Source organism: Pleurodeles waltl, chromosome 11 (genome assembly GCF_031143425.1).
Source record: "Pleurodeles waltl isolate 20211129_DDA chromosome 11, aPleWal1.hap1.20221129, whole genome shotgun sequence".
Classification (NCBI taxonomy): Eukaryota; Metazoa; Chordata; class Amphibia; order Caudata; family Salamandridae; genus Pleurodeles; species Pleurodeles waltl.
The window spans coordinates 422,238,300-422,264,294 of NC_090450.1; the positions used below are offsets into that span (position 1 = coordinate 422,238,300).

Consider the following 25,995-nt stretch of genomic DNA (forward strand, 5'->3'; position numbering starts at 1 on the left):
TCGAACATTTCGTTTTACACAGCAAGTCTCTTCCCAGTAGGGATACCGGACTTGAATCGCAGACTACAAATTTGTGTAATCCCTGAAAGTTGCCAATCTCAACTTGAACTGGATTTGTAATCAGGTTTGTCAAATAGTGGTTCGCTACTCCCACAACCTGAACTGTTCTACCTGAAAGGGGCAAATTTGGAACTTCTGCACTTCTCACTGTATAGCGTGTAGCTCCCGTGTCAACCAACAATGAAACTCTATGACCCATACCCTTTCCCTTCACTTAGAGTCCTCTTTTATCTACTTCTAAGGAGGTTGCAAGCACACACAGCTCCTCATCTGAACTGTCACTCGTCCAATCATCATTTATTCCATTCTCACTGTGTAACCTGTGACCTGTTGAGAAAGCAAAATCTGTTGCTGGTCCCATGGGGCTTGAGGTATTTGAATTTGCTGTCTAGGTACCATGGGAATTTGCTCTTGCATTGGCTGCAACTGTGTCATTTGTACACGTAGCATTTGTACCTGCTGCATGGGTTGGAAATTCTGCATTTGCTTCACATTATTCAGAAAATGTGGATTAGGACCTCTCACTCTCGGTCCTCTCACGATCTGGAATGAGTTGATGTCATTACTCTGCTGAACGACACCTTCCTGCACCATCATTGGATACTCCCGTTTTCAATGTCCAACAGCTCCGCAAATGTGACATGGCAATAACTTCTTCATCCCTTGCACATCATTCTGAACCCCTAAAATACCTAAGTCGGGACCACGATTCATATTTCCTCCACGACCTCAACCTCTCATCTGGGGCTGAAACATCATGTTTCCCTGCTGCTGTTGCGGTAACTGCTGCAAAAAGTTCCATTGCACTCCCGTCTGGGCTGCTTTAATCTGCATCACCATCTCTTTTTCTTTCAACTTTTTCTGCTTCAGCTCAATCTCATCACTACAGTATTTCACATACTGCAACACCTCATCAGTCCCCTTTGCTTGCCAGCAAATCAAATGACTTTTAATCATCTGGCTAATTCCAGGTCTCAACCGTTTCACAAATCTTAACACAAAATGGAGCATGTCTTTCGCCTCAATTCTCTCTGTACCACTGTAATGCTTGAACGCCTGCATAAATCTCTCATAATACACATGTATTGACTCCTTTGGTTCCTGAGCCGTCCTGACGATTCTCTACCAATCAGTATTCTTGGGCGAAATCCTCGTTTTCAAAAATTCAATCACCTTATAGTAATATCTCATTACCTCAGGAGATGGTGCACCTGTATTTTTGTCTCTCTCTGGTTCGCTTGTTGACCAATCTACACTCCTGGAATTTTCCCTCATTGGTAAAATTTTCACTGGCTATTTATCCTGCTGCACATTTGCAGTCAGCTCCACAGAATCCACTTTCTTTTGTCTCATTTCTGTACTTATCTGTCTTCCCATTTGTCTAATGCTCCCCAAGTCTGGTGACTTTTGAGCAATTCATTAAGGTGTGCCTTCATTCCTGCTGATTTCATGTGTTCAAAATCTTTAGCCTCAAAATCTAATCTATAACTCCTTTTCAAATGCTTCATTTTCTCTATTTCTATGCCCTACTTCTCTGCCATGTTTGCTAGTTTCTGATGCACCTTGCTCACTTCCCTCGTAATCTTCGGGCACAAATATCTCCATTCTGCCTCTGTGTAGGATTCTAACTTACTCACACCCATCATTCCCTCAATGAGTTCACCTGCTTCCATGCTTAGCCTGGCATAATTCAAACACTACTCTCCCTTAGGAGAACTCTGTGGGGTATTCAGCTTGTCTAACCATTCAGTCAACTGCTGAGCTGTCAAACCTGGCAGTGAAATGTTACTTGCTTGGACTGGTGGTAAACTGCTGTGCAACTGCATTCGGTCTCTACGGTGACCATAATTTCAAACTCTGGCTAACGTTTGACCCTACCAGTATCTGGAAGTGCTACAAGTGGACTAAGGTCTAGCAATGATCTTGATCCATCAAAAGTCTGTCCCACAGGAGAGACTACGTGAGCATTTCCATTATGCCCCCCTCATCATATTATGGGACATTGCTCAGTGTTCACCTACAGTAGGTGTCTTCTGTGCAAATAAGGGCAAGGATGGACCAACAGTATTGGGTAGCGATATAGCATCTGCGGCTGTTCTGGCACTTACGCTCTGTGGGAGAGTAACTCCCATGTTCTGATTCATTATCAGAGTCATATCTGACTGTGTCCCTGTTACTGGAGTAAATCTTGGCATTACCCACGGCTGCACTTGTGGCAGTAAGATTGGAGTTGGTTCCGTCTGAACTAGCATCGGTCTCGGGTAAATCTGTTCCATAGGCACCATTAAGTTTGAAGTTGTTTGCATAATAGGCACATCAGGATAAATTCTCTGAGTCTGTGGCGGTTGCATCTGATTTTGCACTACAGCAGTAGTAGGCACGTTGAGACCAGTCTGCATTGCTTTCTGTGTCAGGTTAGCATTAACCTGCATTGGACTCATTGTCCCATTAACCTGTATCTGGGCTTTCGGTTCAACACTGGTACTTTGACCACTCTCATGTGCTGTATATGGTGGTGGGTGGTTTCTCAATAACTGGGTAATAACCTCATCATCATCTGATTCCTCCTCCCCTGTTGAAGACTTTCTAGTCTCTCTACTTTCGGGCGGTCTTCTGTTAGTCTTTCTAGTAGCTTTCCTCCCTTCCTTCTCATTTTCCTGCGTAATTGCTAGAAACAACTTAATTTCGTGCAGTCTCCATCCTCCAAACTCTCTGAGCACTGTCCCATCTAGCCTATGCTAAAGTATTTTCTGCCTTTCTCATCCTTCTCTCGAATTTCTATTGCTGCCTGGATACTGACTCCCAAATCGCTAATGCCTAGAACTCTGCTGGTCTCGGAAGGGACTTTGGTTCATATAGCACCATCCTTCAATGCTCCAAAACACTCAAATTGAACATCCCATTTGTAGGAAGCGCAAAGTTCCCATCCTTCTCTGTCAATTTGCACCATTGCTTCAGCCAAAGACATGGAGTGACACCCTTTTCTTCCATTACGATGTAAGCTGGTGTACCTTCTGGCGGTGTAGCCTCGCATACATTCTTTGTAATATACGTATCTCCCCTTCAGGCCCTCTTTAAAGCTTTGAAAAATGTCATCTTTTCGGCCTTTTTGCTGTTCAAAATCGAATCAGGAAGTGACTTTTAATCCCAAGATTCCTTTTACCGACTTTCTCAACCAGTTTCCTCTCAAGGACGGCTGCCAATCCATGCACGACCAGTGACGTCACACTCATACGTACTGCGGCTGACAAAGTATTGCGGCTTGTCCTCCCAAACTCCAATTCACAAAACCTAATGCAAAATTACGAGCACTAATCAAAAACCAAATCTGCTGGTTTACCACAGGAAAGGTAACACAATCGCTTCAGAAACTTTAGGGATTTTTCACTGACGGCTCTTCTCGCACTTACAGCTACTCCTTCTTTCTCGGTCTCCTAGAGTCGCAAGCAAAACTTGACGTGCAAATTTTACTCTGAACTGATCAGTGGGTCTGTCCTGGTGCACATAGGACTCGACAAATCTCAGTTTACATTTTCTTTCACTCACTTTGACTCACACTCTGACTTGTCGACCATGCCCGATCAACCTACTAAACCAGACAGATTACAACATAAAGCCAAGTGTCTCATACACTTTTCAATATACTCTGGAGTCTTAGACCACGCAGGGTCCGTACATCAACAACCACGTGAACAATTTTGAGCACAAAGCGCCACACACCTATGAAGTTCGACTTCCCTACTCTCACATTGCGGAGTACGCACACTCCTTCTACAACTTCATTTGGAATACATAAACTCCCTAAACTCTCACAAACCCCAGAATTCACCTGCGATTTGCATAAGCTGTAAAAGCGCAATCTACTTCATTCACACTGTCACTAGAACGCTGAGAACATCCTCAAAAAACCATTAGCAGGATCCAGGATTCTGGGATAGTCATTTCTGGACTTAAGGAAATATCATTTTCTCTCCAATTAGCATCATTGAAAAACAAAATCCAAATCTCAATAATAATGATCCATTACCTCTGTTACTATCTCTGGACATCTACCATGGGCTCCTAAAGAGACAAATCTTCACCTCTCCTTACCAACACTGTTAACACCTATTCTCTGTACCGGACGTCTATGATAAGCTCTTAAGAAGGCTAACCATTACCTCTCTTACCATCACTGTTAACACCTTTTACTCTGTCCTAGATGTCTATGAAAAGCACTTAAGGAGCCAAACCATCAGTCTGCTACCATCTCTGTTTGCGCGTCTCACCTTAGTAAGTAAACTTACAAGGGGACGCGAATAGGTTGATGAACCTTTTGACTCGCAATTAAGATATTCTTACCATAGCTCCAGTACATGCAAATCGATAATCAATAACCAATACACAATATCAATAATCAACAACAATCAATAACATCAGTAATCAATGGAGTCAGTAATTGTCTCGCACCATGACCTTTCAGTCATGAATAACCACACCATTTAGTAAAAATTTGAATATTTATTTCCCTATATTAACAATGCTAAGGTTATGTAGATCAATCTCAAAATCAAATGAAACACATACACAAACAATACACTCTGTCCACAGCGGCAGAAGAAATGTAATCTAATCAAAGCTCGAACTACAACACATTCTAAGGTTACCGTGCAAATTAATAACAAAGTCAACTGCGTCTGAGTAATTATGTACATTCAAATTCATCAGAGAAATTAATTGAACATTATTCCCTTTTAGCACAATTTCATTAGTGAGGAATCCTTAACTAATATCAGATTAGCATCAGCATGTTGGGCTTCATGCAAAATAATTTAGTAACACAAATTTGGAAAAACATCTAACTATGGCTCTATCAAAACAGTGCAGTTGGTACCTAGAAAAGAAAAGTAAATATGCATAATAATCAACAGTCTAATTTATAACACCTATCCTCAATGTGGATCAGCAAGCAGAGTCAGTCTTCACGACATCAGTCAATCAGCAAGGTAATCAGGATTCAGCATCAAAATTCAGAAAGTGCAAAGTCTGCAAGCATTAAAGTTAAGCACTTCTCTTGTCAGGACGCACAAGAAAATAGTGACCTTTCAGTCAGCAAGAAAATGAACAAAGACCTGTCTTCTCTCAGTGCAGTGTCGTTAAATTAAAACTACTAAAACTATATCCCAAATCCCTATTGGTCAGTTAAACACATGTTCACACCTTGTCCAATAAAATTAAAACTCAAAATGTATGAATTCTACCATTACTCTGTTCACATGTTGTTGATTGGTTGTCCTGCAATGCCCTCATCATCCGGCTTGTCAGGTAACAATATTGTTGCAGCTTCTACTCCAGTCAGTATCTCCATTGTTCTCCTCCTGAGAAAAACAGTTACACCCACATTACACACAAAATGTTACATTAGCAAGAACAGCATCTTCTAGCAGTCGGTTCTCATGAGAAACTTCCGTTGTGAGCAGATTTAAACAATGCAGAATGAAAATCACAGTTTAACTCTCTAGGACAGCCATTTATTAAACATTAAGAAATACAGCTTTGACATGACGCCTGGCAACTAGGCCAAGACACTCGCTAAGTTAAGGCCTACAATGAATAAAGCTAGAGCATAATGCATAACCCTTAATATAACATATTACTACATTAGTCAAACATATATTCAACATTTCACAATATTAATTTACTAGTAAGTACACTTTGTGAACATTGACGGCCACTCATCGTAATCACATTTTCAAATGCGTGCATTATTTTTCTACTATATTATATTTTCTACACAAACCCTTTATTCAGAATACATGAGCACTTGTTAATAATTTTTATTAATACACCTGCACTAGCAGATGTGCTCTGTGATTTTGCCTGGGTTTTCTGAAATATGCAAATGCAGAGCAGTCCTGCATTTCTTGTACGTGCGAACAAGGATTTGCAATGGCACATGCGTACAATAACGTGCACACTTTTTGGTGATAAGTGGTTCAATAATGTGTATAATAATCCTTGCCCTCTGAGAGCCCTGTCCACAGTTGTTTTGATAGGAGTACAGGTCTGCATCTCTGAGTTAGAGGTATTTTTTCAAAAAGTCCTTATGTCTTTTTTTTAAATAAAAATGTGAACTATTGAGCAAGAGGAAGAGGTTCCCCAGCACCTTGCAGCTTCACGAAGCCTTCACCCATATCCCTCTTTGAGCAGTGAAGCAGAGCTGGATGATGTAGTGGAAGTGGTTGAAGCTTGATCATCACATCTTCAGTAATATTACATCTGGAAATGTGTCCTTCTGCTGGAGGGAGTCACTGAATTCAATTTGTTGGCCGCACCAAGAGCTGTCTTGTGGCATATGTGGGTGCCAATACTCCTTTGGCGCAACAACTTTGGACAGACCATTCTGATCTCTTACATTCACAAATAACCATGTGTTCCAGAGTTTGTCTGCACCCAAGAAGAGACTGTGTGCAGATACATCTATGCACCTCAATGCAAATAATTAGGGGAACCAAAACCAAAAATTCAGTTCAAGCAAGCATTCGATAACAAATGTATCCTAGCTACCAAAAGTGTCAACTGGTCTGCACTTTATGCCACGACAACTCACATCGGGGCTACTCCATATTCTATGTGGATGCCTGGGATACATTTAAGAAAGAATGTTGCAGATGAAGGACATTCAGAAAATTATTTTGAAGGGCATTAAGCATTACTGTGTATGAACAATAGCTGTGTATGCATTTAATGCATAGAAGACCATTATGTAAGAACTACGTCCTATTTGATCAAATAATATTTATGATAATGTAAGTAGATATAGGGTCAGATATTGAACAAGAAGTATCGAAACGATGGTGGCAGAAATCAACAGTAGTGCGAAGTGAAGGTGCACATGATGGGGGTGAGCTGTGATGCGTGACAAACCTTATGTATAATTAAAAATCAGTGCATATATTTCGATAAGGGTGTCTGTGACATGTAAAGCTATATACTGATTTCCAACACATGTGCAGGTTCTGTAAGATGTCTACCAGCAAATATCAGTGGAAGGTTGTAAGTTATCCAGTTTTCAAATCTTAACCGGTCAGCAATTTGAGATGTACCATCTTTATTTTTTTTTTCCTTTTTTCAGTTTTCCACGTTGAAGATAATGTTTTTTTGATCGCCATGTCTAGTGGTAGCCGTTTTTTGACCAAAAAATAAAACATTACGGAAAAATTAAAAAACATCAAAATTAAAGAATAGGTTTCTTTTTAAACCAAGCAAGTCTAGTTACTGTAATTCCCTTTGATCCCACTGTGCATGGCCTTACACCCTTCCAACAGTACATGTGGTCCCAATGCCCACTGCACATTATTTTTGGCTATATCCAAAATTCTTTGGCAGAACGAGAGAGGCTCACGGCTACATTTTGCAACCAGTTGTGGTGACAGCAGAGCACTACATTTGGCTATGTGCAACAAACTGTGGGTACAGGGTGCACAGTCAGCTTTGGTGCCCCAAGGGTCAGGTGCGTATGTCCTTCAGCCCTGCACTGCAGATTCACTCAGTACTCTTGGTCTTAGAATCCACTGTAGACGAACTTTGGCTCAGTGCCAGAGGTTTTGGATTCAGCTTGTTAGGTTCAACCACACCCTGTGCCTAGTCAGTCCGTCTGGCCCTTGATTGCACTGTGTGGGTTTGAAAATGGCTTCTGAAGCACTCACACCCTTGAATGATGGCTGGAGCAAGAGTCATATTGCCACAGTTCTTGGATGCTTGAAGACCTGCAGGGATAGTGGGAAAAGTAGGTGCAACAGTCAATTGGACAGGTTTTCCATTTCAAAACTGGCTTTCCAGGGCCGGCTTTAGTGCTGGTAGTGCCTGGTGTGACAGTCTTTTTGTTTTTACCCCCCCCATAGCCCCCTTCTTTTTTAATTCCCTTACTACGACTCTCCAACAGTGCAACTCATCTCTCCATAACCTCTGTCTGACATACATTTCGTTTTTTATAGTGCTACTCATAGTTCACTCAATCTGTGATCTGCATGGTACACGTTATTCAAAGAAGTTAACATGCTTTCAAACCAATAGTTATTTTTAAACAAGGTCCCCCCACAAAAGTCAGCGCTAGGTGTGGTTGCATCCATCGCACTGTCCTAAATCCGGCCCTGTGGCTTTCTATCCGAATCGTTCTTAAACAGTTCTAAACCCAGCTATCAAAATATATAAAAGAATGCCTCTTTGGAACTCACTCAACAAATTTTTGTATCACTAATTTCTCCACAACGAGTGAAGAGTTCTACACCAAACCGCAAAACGGCCAACTTTTCAGTAAAGTTTTATTTTCAGTCTAATATTCATGTAATTCTGTTCCACGTTTTTTATAGAGGAGAACAAAAGTTCCATTGACAAATTTGAGATCACTCTAAAAAAAAAAAAACATTATTTTCAAAATGGTAAAATTCCAAAATTTCGGTATTCCAGGGAGAGATGCCTGTTGTCAAAATGTTAATGTGTTATTCACAAAACATATTCAATCGAAGAAAGACATTTGACTTTACATTTTCTTTTTATCTGGGAGCAAACAAGACATATGTTAAATTATTTTGATCTTTGTGCAGAATCTCGTGAATGATGAAATTCTGAAAACTACTAGTATTTTAGAGTCTGTTTTTTAAGTTATATGGTCACAGGCTATTTATTTCTTTTTGGGATTTTAATGATTTTACATTCTTGGAAGTGTGTCCGTTTTCTTTGCACATAATAAGTTTGTAAATTATTTAATTATGGAAACCCTAACATTTAAACTTAGTATATCTCTTTAAAAATGTTGCCGTACACTTCATCCTCATTATCAAGCCCCTGTGTCTAAATATGCGAGGGCTGAATTTAGAATAGTCCTCATAAATCTGATGAGTGTCTGCCTTCAAAATAAGTCTCAATTGTCATGTCCTCTGGATGCACTGAAATGACAGCTCCTCACTCCTGCTCAAAGCTGAATTTAAATAGGGCACTATGGTGGCTGGGTTCTTCTTATCCTGTGAAGACATAGAGTTCCACTAGGATTTTGGAAGAGCTGTCATTGAATAGTAGTGGGTAATTTACAACATTTTTACTACCGTATAGTGACAAAAAACACAATAGTGACTGAAAAGGGGTGAGCAAGAAAAATACATTTCAGTCCTGCTCAATATCCAGAGCAGTGGCATCCCCAAGCAGATACATGGCATATGAGACCAATGTGTGTCACATGATGCATATCTGCATGGGGGTGTGCAATGTCAGCACACCAGTGTCTTTCCCTGGCGTGCGCTCTTAGTGGGCACCATTTTGAAATGGGTGTTAGGGACTACCTGGGATTCCCCGAAGTGACCCTGCTCAGAAAACACGCACCCACCCCCTGGCTTTTGCATGTGCCCAGTGGTATCAGGGTGTGGGATGAGGGTCTCTGGTAGTGCTATCCAACACTTGCCCATTCTATTGTGTGGTTGTTTGTGTGCGCCCCTTTTCTGTAGTTTACTTTATAATCTCTCTTCTTCTTTTGATTTAATTATCTATCTGCAAACACTTTTAATTGTAAACTGTGTGATTCACAAATTAAACAGCTCGTAGCTATTCAGGGTTATTTAGCACTGCCTAAAATAGTACTTCTCCCAGTTAAACTTGATCGTTTCTTATTACTTGCCAGATTGTCCCAATTCCAACAAAACACGTTGCTCACCCTGGCGCATGAGACGTTTTATAGACATGTTAAGAACTATAAAAACTGATTAAAGTGGAATGAGTTGCTACTGGAAAATGTCTACTGTCTGTTATCCAAGTGAATGATTGTACAATCGGCTCGTTGTAAGGGCACTCAATTATTATCGTGAATAAATTGTGCTTTGAAAGTTGTTAAATCATTTTACATCATAATCAGTGTTCCTTATGATGAGGCACCATCCTGTATCAGATTTGATCTGCTTTACTGCAAACCTTTTAAAGAATCTTAGCAACAAATGATGTGACATGCGCACAAACTATCAAACATATAGGCAGCAGTATACATTCAGCAACAATCATGCATAAGGCTCTACAGAGCGGGCACAGGGTAGCATGCACATGAAAGTGCAGGGTAGTGTAAGTCAGTTTAGCACTTGGTATGCTCCTTAGCATACCACTGGATCATATATGCTCTGTCTGCCACGTCACTCACACCCAACACCAATAAGCTTCAAACAGAGGCTCCACTGCGAATCCTATACTATTACAAGCACTCTATATTTTATACTAGGCTACTGCTCTGGTAATGTGATTTGACCCCTTATCAGGAGTATGTAGTGCTATATATAAAGGCAACTACAGTACAGTACAATCAAAGATGTATGATGGGAGTACTTTGTGTTGGGCTTGAAGGGAGCACTGTGTTTTGTGCATCAGAGAGCAAAGAGTAATGTTCAATGGAGAAACATAATGAACTACAATGTGGGAAACATTTATGTGCTCTGGGGTAGGTGGTCTGAAAGAGGCATCAGAAAGGTTTCAGGTTTTCGACTGTCAGGCTTAAGCTGATCATCCGTAATCTTTTTAGGTCTATGTGAGCCAAGACCTATATATGTGTGTGTATATATATATATATATATATATATATATATATATATATATATATATATATACATATATCTCACAAAGTGGTCTAATGTTGCCGCGGCACTCTTTCTGCTGGTGCAGCATTCAGGCTAGACCGAGGCTGTAACACCATTTTAAACCAAATAGACACTGCAGTCCTGGGAATTCTTTTGCTGCAATTTTATTACTCCATAAGAACGATCCAAACCACTATGCGTTTCGACTACCAAAGTCTTTTTCATGGTTAGTAAGTCCGTCATTGCTGTCACCTATATACACATAGCACTATTACAAAACTAAAGCATTAGGGGTCATGTAGTTCAGTCAAACATGATTGTAGTTACATTTATTCAACAAATTTTGTCACAAGTATCTTATAACCAACTTGCACCAAGTCTTAAGGATTCGAGGGGATGGTTCAGCTTACTTACAAATTCAACAACATTATGCATTTTATCTGTTTATACTGATGCTCATATTATTCAATATTTCATTTTTCTGCTGTTAAAAAAAAAAGTGTTCACAATTATCTATTGTTAACTACCCAAAATGTGGGCTCAGTGCCCTTGCCGATAGGCAATACACTCATGTTTCCATCAAATCTTATTGCCGGCTAAGTGCCCTTATCAGAAACCAATTATATTTTCATCTATGCAAAGTGCTTAATAATAATACTAGCTTGTTATCCAGTACTTTACAATGAAATAGATGTCTATGATGAAGTTTTATGCCTTGATTTCTAGCCCGTATTCAGATGCCACCCTGTATCCATCCCTCTTGCACAATAAAGGGTAACATGACATATTCTCCTTGATTCATCCCTTAACGATACCCGATATATATATATGTATCTTTCTTAATGTTTCAGAATACTCATACTGCATTGATTCACACTTATTTGAAAAAATCTCTGTGGTTGCAAATGAAAGTAAAGTTCCTCATCCACATTAAGGCATTGTGAGGTCTTTGTGCATAGTCTAATGATACATTTAGATTCCAGTCTACGGAGTTTGAGTTCTGTCCCCACCACGCTCATCCTTAGGTATACTGGCTATGCCATAATATTGCATTGTCTTCCAATTACTGTCATGGTGATCCATTTCTTGAGTTCGCAGATCGTGCTGCCCAGATATTGAAGTCCAAACTCGCATTCCAAAACGTATACCACAAAGGTAGTGCCAGGCGTACTTCTTTGCTTTATCGTTACTGTTCAACCATTATGACCTTTTAAATCTTTTTTGTTTAGGCCAGTCTCACACGCTTTACATTTTTGGCATTTTTTTGTTTATCCAATCATGTCTGATCTGGTTCATTGGAGAAAAGTCTCCTCACTAGAATATCTCTCAATGATGGCACTTTTGTGTATGTTATCTTTGGTTTATTGCTTACCAAATATACTGTGTCCGGGTCATTGCTCAAAAGCTTCCATTGTTTATTGAATGCTCTTAGTATTTCCATGCTTTCCTTGCTATATGTGAGTGTAAGTCGTATACATCGAACATGGTGACAGCAGTGACGGACTCACTAACCGTGAAAAAGACTTTGGTAGGTGAAACGCGTTGGTGGTTTGGATCGTGATTGAGTAATCAAATTGCAGCATAAGAAATCCCAGTAGTGCGACATCTACTTGAGTTTATATTTGTACCAAAAAGAGTTGTCCTGAACGAAAGCGCACTCACAACTGGTCATTATAGACTGTAGCAAAGTCAGCAACTTACAGAGAATTCTTTGGCATTTTTATTTTTTCAGGCCTTATGTTTTCAAGCATCTCTGGACACGTGTTTCTGGGTTCATCCCTCCATCAGCAGAGATCAAACCTGCTTGGGATATAATTTTAAAATGTGCAGGACAACCCTTACCAGGATGCACTTTGCAACTCACTTGAAGTCCACTGGGACAGAACTGGTATTCAACTGATATCAGGGGCCTGCAGTTAAATCTGCTGGGCAGCCAGGCAGTTGGCCTTTGAAAAAGGAAGGAATTTTTGTTCTCTGCTGATGAAGGGATGAACCCAGAAACATGTACCCAGAAACATGTTTCCAGAGATGCTTGAAAACATAAGGCCTGAAATAATGAAAATGCCAAAGAATTCTCTGTAAATTGCTGACTGTGCTACATTCCATAATGACCTGTTGTCAACGTGCTTTCGTTCCGGACAACTCTTTTTGGTACAAATATAAACTGCCTGTCTAGCCGTGAAGGTAGCACCACTGCATAAAGGAGCAGATCTATGTGTGACTTTATGGATGGGCACTTTCAGAGCAGAAGGTTGGAACATTCGCAGCAAAAGCGATTTTCTGACAACGATTTACTTACTTTGAATTCGCCCACTGGGGTAATGAAGTGTGTTTTATTATTTTGTTTAGCTTCAGCAGCCCACTTGGGATATAATTTTAACATGTGCAGGACTACCCTTACCAGGATGAACTTTGCAGCTCACTTGAGGTCCACTGGGACAGAACTGGTTTTCAACTGATATCAGGTGTCTGCAATTAAATCTGCTGAGCAGCCAGGCAGTTGACCTTTGAAAAAGGAAGGAATTGTTTGCTCTCTGCTGATGAAGGGATGAACCCAGAAACACATATCTAGAGATGCTTGAAAACATAATGCCTGAAATAATGAAAATGCCAAAGAATTCTCTGTAAGTTGCTGACTTTGCTACATTCCATAATGACCTGTTATGAATGTGCTTTCGTTGAGGACAACTCTTTTATATATATATATTTATTTATATATATATATATATATATATATATATATATATATATATTTATATATACACATCTATCTCAGTAACCTACTGGCAGTTGCCAGTAGGTAGTTATAGTTAGGACCATGTTTCCACAGAAAAAGCGTTTTTTGACTTGCCTTATATCTTTGGCACCGTTTGAGTAATCTTCATGAAGTTCTCCAAAGTTAGTGGCCTGGTTATTCCTGTTGCGCACAGGAAGTTTGGAGGTCATCTGTCAAGCAGGGGTTTAGAAAAAGGGGCTACAAAAACATTGCGTTTCCCATGCTAATTACCATAGGACTTATTAACACGTCTACAGCCCAAACCACTGGATGGAATTGTACCAAATTTGACAGAAAGCTAGCTGCCGGTACGGAGATTGTGGATTTTGTTATTGGTGTAAATCCGTTCAGTAGTTTAGGAGATATTTAAGTAGCAAATAAAGTTCTATATATCTGGCATCGAATAATTTGTGAAATTCGCAAATTTTCACGAATACGTGTGCGTAAAGAGGCGTTGAAATTGGCTGACCGCAACCTGACTAGAAAGTTGTGACTGCCATTTTATTTCACGGGACACGGTCCCTGGGGGTGAAAATTCAATTTGAAAGTAGCATAAGGGGTCAGGGTGAAGATACCCTGACTCCAGGGGTGTGATATAGGTGTGTTCTAGGGGCACATTATAGGTTTAATATAACTTTGTGTCACGGTGTGCAATATTTGTGAAAATTCACAAATTATTATGAATTTTCTAGATTTATTTGGAAAATATTTGTAAATATGGAAAAATTTGAAGAAAAAACCACAGACTCATTCATACACTAATTTATTCACTTAAACATGCACTCATAGGTTCAAGCACCCACTCAGACACTCATGCACCCACTCAGACCCATTTATAGACTCACACACCCACTTTCCGACCCACCCAGACACTAACCCATCCACTTACACATCCACTGACAGACAGGCCCTGTGGCCAACCTGCGCTGCACATGGCCAAAGGCCATGCGTGGCACGGGGTTGGGTGGTTATAAGGGCTTCACTGCAAGGCCAGGCCTTGCGACCAACCCCTGCTGCGCAGAGCCAGGGTTGGAATAATCTATAATATTTAAATTTACTTTATTATAAAAAACATATAAGTTCACTGAAAAAATAAAGTTTACAGGAATGTTATATTTAGGCTCTGAATTTACTCGTAAACACCATATAAATTCAGCAGTTATAATTAGAGTTCTTTCAAGTAACTATAACCCTCCCCCTAAGGTAACTATAACTCGCGCCTTCGCCATGCACAGCTAATTACTCCAACATATTATGTCATCGATGAGATCTTGTATGGCGTCTTTGATATCACTGCAATGTTTGCAATAACATTATTGATAAGAAAACTGTGCATGGCAAGAGCACAAGTTATAGTTACCTTAGTGCGCGAGTTATAGTTACTTGAAATAACTCTATGCCTGCTGAATTTCTATGGTTTTGTATGAGTAAATTCAAAACATAACTATAATATCCCTGTAACCTTTGTTTTGTCAGTGAATATATATATATATGTCCATATCTATATATAGACAGCCCTTCTCCTCACGGTGTTCGGCCCTTCACTCTGGCCCACTAAGCCTTTGCACGACTACATATTTATCTTTGCATTATCTACTTTCTATCATTGGTTTCTTTGGATAGGAGTATTTTAGAGTCCTCACGTTTCTAGTGGCGTGTTGGATGTGCTTTCCAGATTCATTGGGATGCTTGAGGGTTTATTTTAAAGTTATGGAGATTCATCACAACTTCAGTACTTTTTTTGCTGAAAGGTACAGTTACTCATCATATGTGCAGTACAATAATACTTCTCAACCTGATGCTGTGATGCTGCTTCTTTTCTGCACGCCAGGCATCTCTGCTTTAACTCCAGCCTGGTGGCTCCTCTCCTAAGCCACCTGGATGCTGCTCCCACAGTGTTTTTGCCTGCTTATTCTTCTTCCTTGCCACCAGGCTATTGCTTCATTTCTGTGCACCAGGAGGTGTGCTTTAATCCACGTCAGGCAGCTTCTCTCCTTTGAGATACTGCTTAATTAGTGAGCATGTCCGAGAGCTCTTCTCACCTGCTGCAGGGCTATCCTGCTGTTACAAGACCTAGTTACTCCTCCAGCTGCACACAAACAATGCCCAAGCCATTGGGGTGAGGCTTGTAAATCTGTGTGAGCCAAACCGTTTGCCTTTGCCAGTGCCTGTTTCTTTGCATGGTGGGGCTTTTAATACATTTCCCAACATAAATGCAAGACTAAAGGTTGCAGAATGCAAAGCAAAAAGTTATTGGAATTGGATAAGCTATTTATACCTGACATTGTGAAAGACAAAAAAAAAAGGGCTTACTTAGCCTCCTTTAGTTTTAATTAAAAATGTTATTTTGACAAATCAAAATAGTATAATGTGCTACATTTACTAGAGTGTATTGATGCAGGTTGTTTTTAGCACAAGAGAAGGAAACTGTGCATCTCGGACAATGTATAAATCTAAACAATTTAACAACATGCCTTATTTAAAACCGTATAAGACATAACCTATTTGAATGAAGCATTTCATCAATTTCAGACTGGGGCAGGAGGAGTGAAAAGAAAGCAAAAATATTATGGTAAACTAAATCAAATGTATATCAAAATGCATAGATTACTATTAAATTACGGTGCATTAAAACTTTGTTCCAAATCTAAACTTGTTTTAGAGCTTGATATGGCTTTGACAAGAAAGCATTTAAAGGTGACCATAACACAACTTATTTCATTTTTAGCTGTAACAAAGAGTAATATAGTCAGTAAAGTCTAAAATAATAACAAACAACATTCCAACAGTGAAATATAACTATTGTACATGGTCCTAAATTTTCATTTATTTTGAAAAAAAATTGCTCCACAAAAGATAACCTATATACAATGATATGACACATGAGATAATGAAATCTTTTCCTTAGTATTTAACAAACTATTAACAGTACTTAAATTGTTAATATTGAATAAAAACTCAGGCGTAAAATATAAATGTTTATAAATAAAGATCAAAGTCTGGGTAATACTAGCTGATCTGGAGGTTGAATGTATTTTAGATCAAAACTTATCCCACACAGTAACAGCCCATAATCTCTTGGGTCTACCTCTTTTTGCATATGTACATTCAGTGTGTCCCTCTTACATTTATTCAATCTTAGAAATTTCTACAAAACAGAAACCTTTCTTTATTATTCAGTACAGTACCAATAACTGAAAACTGGTTTCTCACATAACTGAATCTTTTGAAAATATGGATGCATTATACTGTCTTGAAACGGGGTTAGACAGACTACATTGTCTCTTCAAATTGTCAAAAGAGATGGAAGTTCCAATAACTAGAATCTGTTTGGCTCCCCCTAGTAAAGCTTTATGCCCCAATGTGACCAATGGAGAATCTTGTTTTTTTTTTGTTTTTTTTATTTTAATCTCATTATTATATCACATTGATGAATGTTAATATATTTCGATATTAGATAATTTTCTTGTTACAAAAGGAATGGCCAAATAAGTATATTTTGTAATAGGGGAAGTCAAAGAATATTTTAAGTGACATAGCCTCCATTTAAAAAAAGTAAACGGGAAATCAAAACGTCTTTCAGCATGAATCCACAAAGAGCATAAGAGGTATAATTATCAGAAAGCCATAACCATGCTTGTCTCAAACATAAAAGCTGAACGATAGCTACCGAAATCTGGAAAATTGACCCCCACCACCCTTATGTTTTCCCTTTTCAAGATTATCTAAAATATATTCTAGATGGCCTATCATTCCATAAAAATCTGAACAGAATCCGATCTAGTTTTTTGGAAAGGATGAGGGCAATTTAGTGGGAGCATTTATATGGAATAATTGGTCACAGGAAGTAACACCATTTGAATTGTGTCCATTTGCTATACCGGGAAAGAAAAAAGGGGCTACTACCATTCTGAAAGCTAATTAACTTTGACCAAAGTATCTTTTAAATTAAGATTGGCTATTTCATAGACCAAACGTGAACTCTAAACACCTGGGTATTTTTATTTTAAACAATTCCAAGCCAACCCAAAGAAGTAAAAAATAAATAAATATATATACATATATGTTTACAAATTCTTCTTTATTGATTCAGTTTGAAAAACTATTTTTCCTGCTCCTTCTCATTACAGCAAATAAACATCACAGGTCAGATACTAACCCAAGTTACCCATTTATATTAACCACTTTTCCATGAGAAATCTCAGATTTATCAATAGTTGAACTGCACCTCAAGGCCACAGCAAAGGAGTCAATATTTTACAAAGGCAGGTTGGCATTGTAATTACATCCTGATACATATATCAGGATGTCATCTACACAAGCTTCTATTTTAACTTTGGTATCTTTATGCTTAAAAACCTTTATGGATGTATTTCATCTAGTTGTTTTTTTTACACGGAGTGGTACCAGAGACAAGGTAAATAAATGTAGAGAGAGAGAGTGCATCACTGTCAGAAGAGATGAGAATTGATAATATTAACAAAATTAGAAGTAATTGAAAACAATACAAAAGTAAAATAATTAAAAAGGGACCAATTTAATGCCATTTAAGGGCCTCATCATGAAATCCCAACCAACGCCTTTTCAGCATCCAAGTAATAGCAGCAAGGGCAGATTTAAAAACATTAATTTAGGTTATATGTTTAAAAATGTCCCAGCACTAGTAGATACTGAAAAACACTTTGCAAATTCTGACTGTTCTGACTTAATACACTTTGGCAGATACGTTTCAAGATGAATAGCTAGTATTATGGCAGAAACCTTGAATTCCAAGTGAGTCAATGAGATAGGACAATTTTCTTTTTAATTACTCTGTGTCACAAAGACAGCAAGGTTTCAAGAAAGATCCCCTGCGATTCATTATTATCCAGGAAATCATAGTAATCTCAAGAGGTTTTGGTGCGGACATTCTTGAAAAATGTGTATCAAATTATATAAGAAACCCATTAGATTCGGGAGCCTTTCTTATCTTAAGCTTCCAAGTAGCATCCTTGACTTCAAACTCAAACAAAAAATTTACCAAAAATTACAAACCCACATTACTGACTTTCTCAATTGTTGAAAATATAAATACAACTCATTACTAGATGGAATACACTCAGATTTATATCAGGTTTTATCAAACTTCGACTTAACTTTATGAAATCTTGAAATTTAGAAATACGTATTCATGATTGTCATTGATAATGGATTGAACTTACAATTTTGCTTTTTTTGATGTTTAAATAATTGCCATAATTTTTGCTAGCCTGTTGCTATCTTAAAATATCTTACATTAATTTTGAGCAAATCGTCTTCCATATTTGGTAGGCATTCAGACTTGTTTTTTTTCAAGTTAACCAAGGTATTCATTATCATTTGAAGTAAAGTACTGATGTTGTAATAGTGTAATAGTTCATAGAATTTTTGCAAAGTTTTTTTTCAATTTTCCTGATAGCAACAAAATAATTAATAAATCCTTATCGTCACCATATGCAATTGTAAGAAGATGTGATAGAAGTATGATGAATCATAAAAACATTGGTGAACTCTTCAAAAATTGAAACACAATCTTTATATGTTAATGGGTAAGTATTAAACTCTATCATTCGGGACCTTTTTGTAATAGAATAATCTAATCAGCCCAGGTAGGAGATGGTCAATAATTAAAGTGCCTCTAATTTGAGTATTTAAAAAATCTTGACTTTAAAAGTAGTCAATTCTGACTGTGAATTATGGACAGTGGTGTAGAACAATGACGGTTTAATATCAGGATTAATTAGTCTCCATAATTCAGTAGAAGTCCTTTGTAAAATAACCCTTATGCCTGTTTTATACAGATTGTTCAGAAAATATTCCAGTTTGTAATTCGTGTTGTCTAAATAAGGATCACCACACGTCAACAAGCTGATTACATCCACCCTAAAAATAAAGCTTTCATTAGAATGTGTTCATAATTTTAAAGGAGTTACAACTCCAGATCTCAGCATTAACTTGTGTTGTAAAGTAAATAGCTGCTGATGCTTTTCCACCCAGTACTGAGCTTTTTTTGTTATTTTGGGCACTTACTGCTTAGACCCTTTAACTTTCTGTTCCATAATAACTATCCAGGCCAAATTGCCACCTTTTTTTCATACATCCTTGTAGTATGAATGACACCCAGGGTTTATGAAATCCCCTGGGGGAAACCAAGAAAATACTAAAAGTTAGCTTTTGGTTTGGGGGGACAATGGGAAAGAGTGTTATGCAGGAAAGCATATATATTTTAAAATTACATAAATGAAATGTTTGCTATACTAGGATCAGCATCTTCCTAGTTTTCAGCAACAAGCACAGTTCTTACAAAAACTTTTTTGCACCAGGATTTTTGCATTTTTCTAAGGTAGTCCATATTCCTAATGTGTGTGCTTTAAACCCACTTGTAGTCTTCAGTGGAAACAGGTGTGAAAGCCACGGGTAATACCAGAAAACTTCACTTCTGGAATCCACAAGGTGTCATTTCTGTACATCAATGGACGTTTTTTCAAAGAAACTAGTAATTGATTAAAAAAAACAAATAATAAGTAGAAACACATAGCAATTGGTGACAGCTGCAATGTTTTGTCACAATGGCTGATTTACAGATGCAATATACTGCTGTATTGTCAGACCCGTCTGGTCACAAGAATATATAAGGTTTGTAGGTTTCCAAAAACAAATGCTAACCACAGCCAAAAATGGAACTAGAGCTTATAATGATTTTTCACGTACCAAGCATGCAGCAATTAATAGATACAATCTAATTAATGAAAAGTGGTGATGGAGGAAACCTAGGTATCTCTGAAATGTGTACATTTGTACACCTGTGAATTTGTGGTTTTCCTGTGATTTAGAAGGCTTTTTGCAAAATGTTTTCTTACTTGCACACTAGCTTATATTTGAAACCCAAAAATGTAGAGATATTAGTAATAACAAATGTTATACTCTAATGTGTTCCCACAAGTCCCCAATAAAAATGATTCTGACTTGTGTGGCTCGGCCTAGTGTCCATGATACAAAAATGCACAAAATTCGACCTGTAGACATCACTTTACACCCAGCAGAATGAATATGTATGTATTCATTGCTTTTTTTCAATGATGGTAGCTGTGATATTTGAGCCCTAGCTCAGCCACCAGCCAGAGAAACAAGGCATCCAGGGTGGTGTGACTTGTGTGGATCCAGCCGATATTTTCCCACCCATAAGGTCTTGCAAACTTCAATCTTTGGCTAAAAACACACATTTGTCTCACATTTTTATGATAGAAAGTTACTGAAGGTGTGGGGATCCACAAACTTCCTACAACCCAGCGTTTCTACACTTCTCCCCATACAAACGGTACTCATCTTGTGTTGCTGGGTGTAGCGTCTGTGACAAGAAATGCCCCAAAACACAATATGGCTACATCAAATTATCTGAGAGAAAAATGACCCAGTTTTGTGGTGTTAGTAGCTGCAGAATTTGAGCCCAGGCTCTGGCGCCACCCAGAAAAACATACTAAACCAAAATGTTTCTGAAACTTGACACCCAGGGGAGTCCTGCAACGTGTGACTCATGGAGCGCACTCAGGTTTCCTAACCATAAGACCTTGCAAGATTCAAACTTTCGTTAAAAACTAGGGGTGGGCGGTACTTGCTGCTTATCACTCTGTAGAAGTCTGCAGAGATTCATAAAACTCCTCAAGATTCTCCAGAGTTCCACCAATTGGCAGAAAATATGAATGTTGTGCTGCTCGTCCTGAAATTTAGTGTCAGTAGCACAATTAAAGCTGAACGGCACGATGCGGTGCCCAAGAGCATGTGGCCATTCAAATTGATTTGGCTACTGCTCGAGTAGAAAATCTACATGAGCAGCAGCAAATCTGATCTAGAAACCGCCCTCTGACCGTGACCTCCTCCATAAAATATTCACACTAGGGGATGCCAAATTGCATTACTGCAGCTTCTCGGGGGGAAAGAAATTCCACCACTCAGCGATTGGTGGAATTTGGGTGAAACTCCACATTACAAGAGTAACATGAAGTTGCCAAATTCCACCAGTTCCGCATGCTAGATGAAATATTCCATCCGTGCCTATTAGAAATGCACATTTTCCTCACATTTTTGTGAGAGAAGGTTCTGGAAGATGTGGGAATTCACAAAAATCCCACTATGCATCTTTCCCATAACTGTCCCAATAAAAATGGTACCCTACTTGTGTGCAAAAAAATTCAAAATGGACATATCACATTTTTCCACTCAAGTCTGGCACTATTTTTGTGGATAGCTGTGGAGTTTGGGCCTAGGTTGTAGCTCCACCCTGGGAAACCAACCAAACCCAGACATTTCTAAAAATTAGACACCCAGGGAAACCAGGTTGATTTTCCTTGCGTGGAACCTTTATCTTTTCTTACTCACAATGCCCTTCAAACCATAAAATTGGCATAAAGCGTTCATCTTCCTCATATGTCATGGAGATAATTCCAGAATCTTCAGGTATACATTTCCTGCAAACCCAGCATTCCCATATTCGTCCCAAGAAAATAGTACTCCAACTTTGTGGGTGGGCCCAGCCTTGTGACAGGAAAGGTCCGAAAAGGCAATATGGACAGTTCAATATTTTTCCACTCAACCTTGACCGGTATTCCTGCCATGTGAGTAGCTGTGGATTTTGGGTCTGGGTTTATTCACTTTCAGGGACACTTAACAAAGCTAAACTAGGCACACAGGGGAGGCTCTTGCTTGGACCGCCTAACTTTTATTTCCCACAATGCCCTTCAACCCTCAAATGTAGGCAAAAAAAGGTTTTGAAATTTGCAGCGATCCACAAAATTTCTACCACCCAGCAGTCCCACAGTTGTTTCGATAAAAAAATAAAAAAATAAGCAAACCCAAATTTTATGACTTTGCCTTTGGCCCGTGATAGGACTGGATCAAATCAGGACCATTGTGACTCCTCGCAGAGGATTTGCATTATCCCTGGTTTGATCTATTTAGGGGGTATTTGCTACTAGAAACTTCAGACTTTACTAAATCAGCATCCTGGTGGTATTCAGTCTAATTCGCTCTGTTCTAATTGGTGGTTACAGTAACGGAGACATAACCCAGAGGTAGTTCTTGCTTCAGCAATGGAGCAAGGTAAATGCCTTCCTCCAATACTTACTTACTCATCTTTGCCTTCGTAATAACATTTTCTCCATAAATGGTACGATTCTACCCAGTTTTAATAATCCATTGGTCGTATCCAATAATTTCAACACCAAAAGATGTCCCTCATATATTGGTACTTCATACTCTCCATGTACGTCACATCTATGTCTAAAATGATAAAAGCAGAACTATGAGTCTGAAATGAAGACTCTGTTAGTAAAAAAAAAAAAGACCTGGCTGAAGGTGTTGCAAATGACTTGGACGACTTCACAGTTATGCATAATGTAGCATGGAATTGTACTAATAAAGACTTACACCTCCTCTCAGAGTTAGCAATTTGACTTGTTTTTACTTTAGGGTGTTCCCTGCTTTTTTTGTGCCCCGCAATTCAAACATAAAAATAAAGTCACATTCTATGATTTAACTTGCACATGGAAAACGTTCTTGTATTTGTGTTTTCAGCTCTATGCAGGCATTACTTTAAATGCAATAAATTCTGGTAATGGGGCATGTAAAATTTAGGATAGCTGCTGATCTTTGTGACTGTGAGTCAGAGCATTACCCGAGTTAAATATTTTATGTGAAAACTGGATTTATTTCTAGTTGTGCTGCAATGAGAATATCAGATGCATACATAGCTAGGGAGCCAAGCTATTCCTAAAGCATGATACTCCCATTCTTGCCTGGCTCAGTCAGTTGCAAATGAAGTCATTTTACGTAACGCACAGAGACCAGTTATTCTTATTGTTCCAAAAAGACTTGTTACTTGAATGCTGCATATGGTATTCATCCCGCACATCTAAAAAGGAACTGCTAAAGAATTAGGAAATGGAATCGTTGGGCCATCTGCACTGGCTGCTAGAAGGTTGCATTCAGGAATTGGTAATGAAACAGGAAATGTCATGAACCAAATGGCATATCAGCAGTACTGGCTGCATTGATGTGATGATAATAGTTTGTCATAACTTGTAGTTTCTAAAAAGATTGATGTTTAAGGTGCGCATGCTCCATTTGCGAAAACAGAGGAGCTGTCGGTGTCACAGAGGTTGCTTTGCTGTCGCTATGCATTGCTCTTTCCATGGAATGTGAGTTTCCAGTTAGGGCCTTAATTAAGGGGAATGGGTATCGGAAAACCATTTGGGTTGTGCATAAAAGGCCAAATTTGCTGGTAAAATGTAATTCATTGTACTATGCTTGGTTCCTTATTTTGCACTTTCTACAGAAATGGCAACATTTTCCTTGACCAGCGAACTATAAATGAGGGCCTAAATGGACACGTCTGTAGCATAGAAGCCATCTTGATTATTTGAATGCTATTGTATCATGTATTATTGAGGAGTCTAATTGTTTCTTCTTCTGTTTTCTTCTGCTTTTTTATTTTGTGCTCTGTGGTCCTGCTGTTGGTCCCCCCTCACAATCTTTCATTTTATCCCGCATTTCTTTTCATCCCTACTTTGATCTGCTCCCTCCTATCTCTTCCACTTTGCATATGATTGTCCCATACTGATCTCGTCTCTATCTGGATCTTCTTTTCCTTCCCTCTGTCACGTTATCTTTCCTACCAGTCAGTGCCAATTATCTCTCATTCCCGCTGGCTTCTGAAGCAGGGAGAGCTGCAGCAAATGCTAGGCCCGAAGACCTCCCGCACCCTTCGCACCAAGAAACTCTTCCAAGCCGTCTACCTCTTTCTGTTCAATGACTTGCTGCTACTGTGCAAACAGCTGACCAGGTAAGTGTAAGAGCATTAATGTAAACAGGCACCAATTAAATTACCTGGAAACTAACCACCAAACTCTTCCTTTCCACAAACATTTATTGATGTTAGTTCGCACCAACGCCCCCCCCCCCCTTATTTTGGAAAATGTCAATAGGATTTTCTTTCCCTTGAAGTATTTTTGGATCATGTCACAGGAAAAGGTCACCCTTCTCAGGTGCGCAGCTTCAGGGAGTGTTTGGGGTGTTACACCCCCTCGTAAAAGTATTGTCTGATAAATAGTTGGGTAGCGGTGCTTTCAGTCAGGTATGGGAAGGTGTCTGTCGCTTATTTTTTAAATATTGCCTTTTCTTTTCCTTAATACTTCTACCACTCTCCATTCCTCTCCCTTTCCACTGCCCCTTGAGCCCCTTTCATATGCCCTTATAATGTATTTTAGTATTATATGCCAGCGTGATTGTTGGAAAATCTGAAGCTAACATCCCCCAAATTTTACTGCCCAGGCTTTGCCCCTCACTCTACTGCATCTTCTTCCCAGTAGCAGTACTAACCTCCAAATCTCACCCTAAGATCACTGCAGGAGCTCATTGTAGAACCTTCTTCACAAATTGAAACTGTAAAAAGTTATGGGCCTGAGTTAGAGTTTGGCGGACAGAGTCAACTCTGTGGGGATGTAGCAGGACAATACCTCTGCTACCCGAGAGACCTTCACCTGCCAAATGTAGAACTGACCACTAACCCAGTGGACAATTTTGTAAATTGGCCGCTATCCTGTCAATATTGAAAAGGTTTGATGAGTGGTAGCATCATTCATGATGGCCGGATGTCATACTTTTGTTAAGCTTTTTTTTTTTTTGGGTGAAAAAATAAAAATACTTATGGCCCCCACACCTTAGTTATCTACAAGTGTGTGAGCTTATTTTTTTTTCTGTGTTCTTTACTGCCAGTGACGGACAAGAAGAAGAAGAACACCTTTACACTGTTCACCCTAAGAAGGGAAGATGGTGAAAAGTCCTTCCTGCGACGTCCCCTACTCCTTCAGATTGCTGCAGGAAGTGTTCTATTGAAAGCTCTAACAGGGGCTCTATCAATGGAATAATTACGTTTTGCCTAACTCTACATGAGCCTGGCGAACAGTCAGTTTGGAAGACAGGATAGTCTGTCACGCTTGCAAAGGAGTATCCTGTTCGCCAAACTCTAAATGAGGCTCTACTATCCCCAGCAAAATAAAGGGTTTTAGATTATATGCGAGGAAAATCCCCCTTTAGAGGTAGGCCTTCTGTCAGAATGTGGCAGTTGAGCAGACTAAATAGGGCAAGTTGGACAGGCAATGAGTTCAGTCAGAAGTTTTGTCGGCCCCCTCTAAAACAATTGTGAGGCCCTACTCCTTGTTCTAAGTACAAGTTCTCCTTTAATAGGCAGCGCCAGCATAAGGTGCCACCTAGTATATGGCTACTGTTAACTGTCTAAAATGTACACGGTCAGAACTCGTGTTAACCAAGATCTTTTGTTTTTAATTTTAATAAAAATAGTTATACTGTACATGCATACTTGTAGCAGCTTTCAGAGAGCGCTCTTTTCATCCAGTGGTCTGCTGTAGCGCCATTCAAATTTTGCTTCTGTCCACCACAGCATACTGCAGCGATTGGCATATGTCAATTGAGTGACTGGATTCTGTTCTTTTCTGTGCGTCAGTGCCAGGGAATACTTATGCAATGTGTGCTTTTACA

At 39.1% G+C, this 25,995-nt stretch overlaps 1 protein-coding gene across 2 annotated transcripts in view; it reads left to right on the forward strand.

Moving 5' to 3' along the window:
* NGEF (neuronal guanine nucleotide exchange factor) overlaps positions 1-25,995 on the forward strand; it is an 850,900-nt gene that overhangs the window by 773,189 nt on the left and 51,716 nt on the right. For both annotated transcript variants that reach the window (XM_069213776.1, XM_069213777.1), the window contains one exon: positions 24,117-24,280. In XM_069213776.1, coding sequence (XP_069069877.1) covers positions 24,117-24,280 — 164 coding nt within the window. The remainder of the gene's footprint in view (positions 1-24,116; positions 24,281-25,995) is intronic.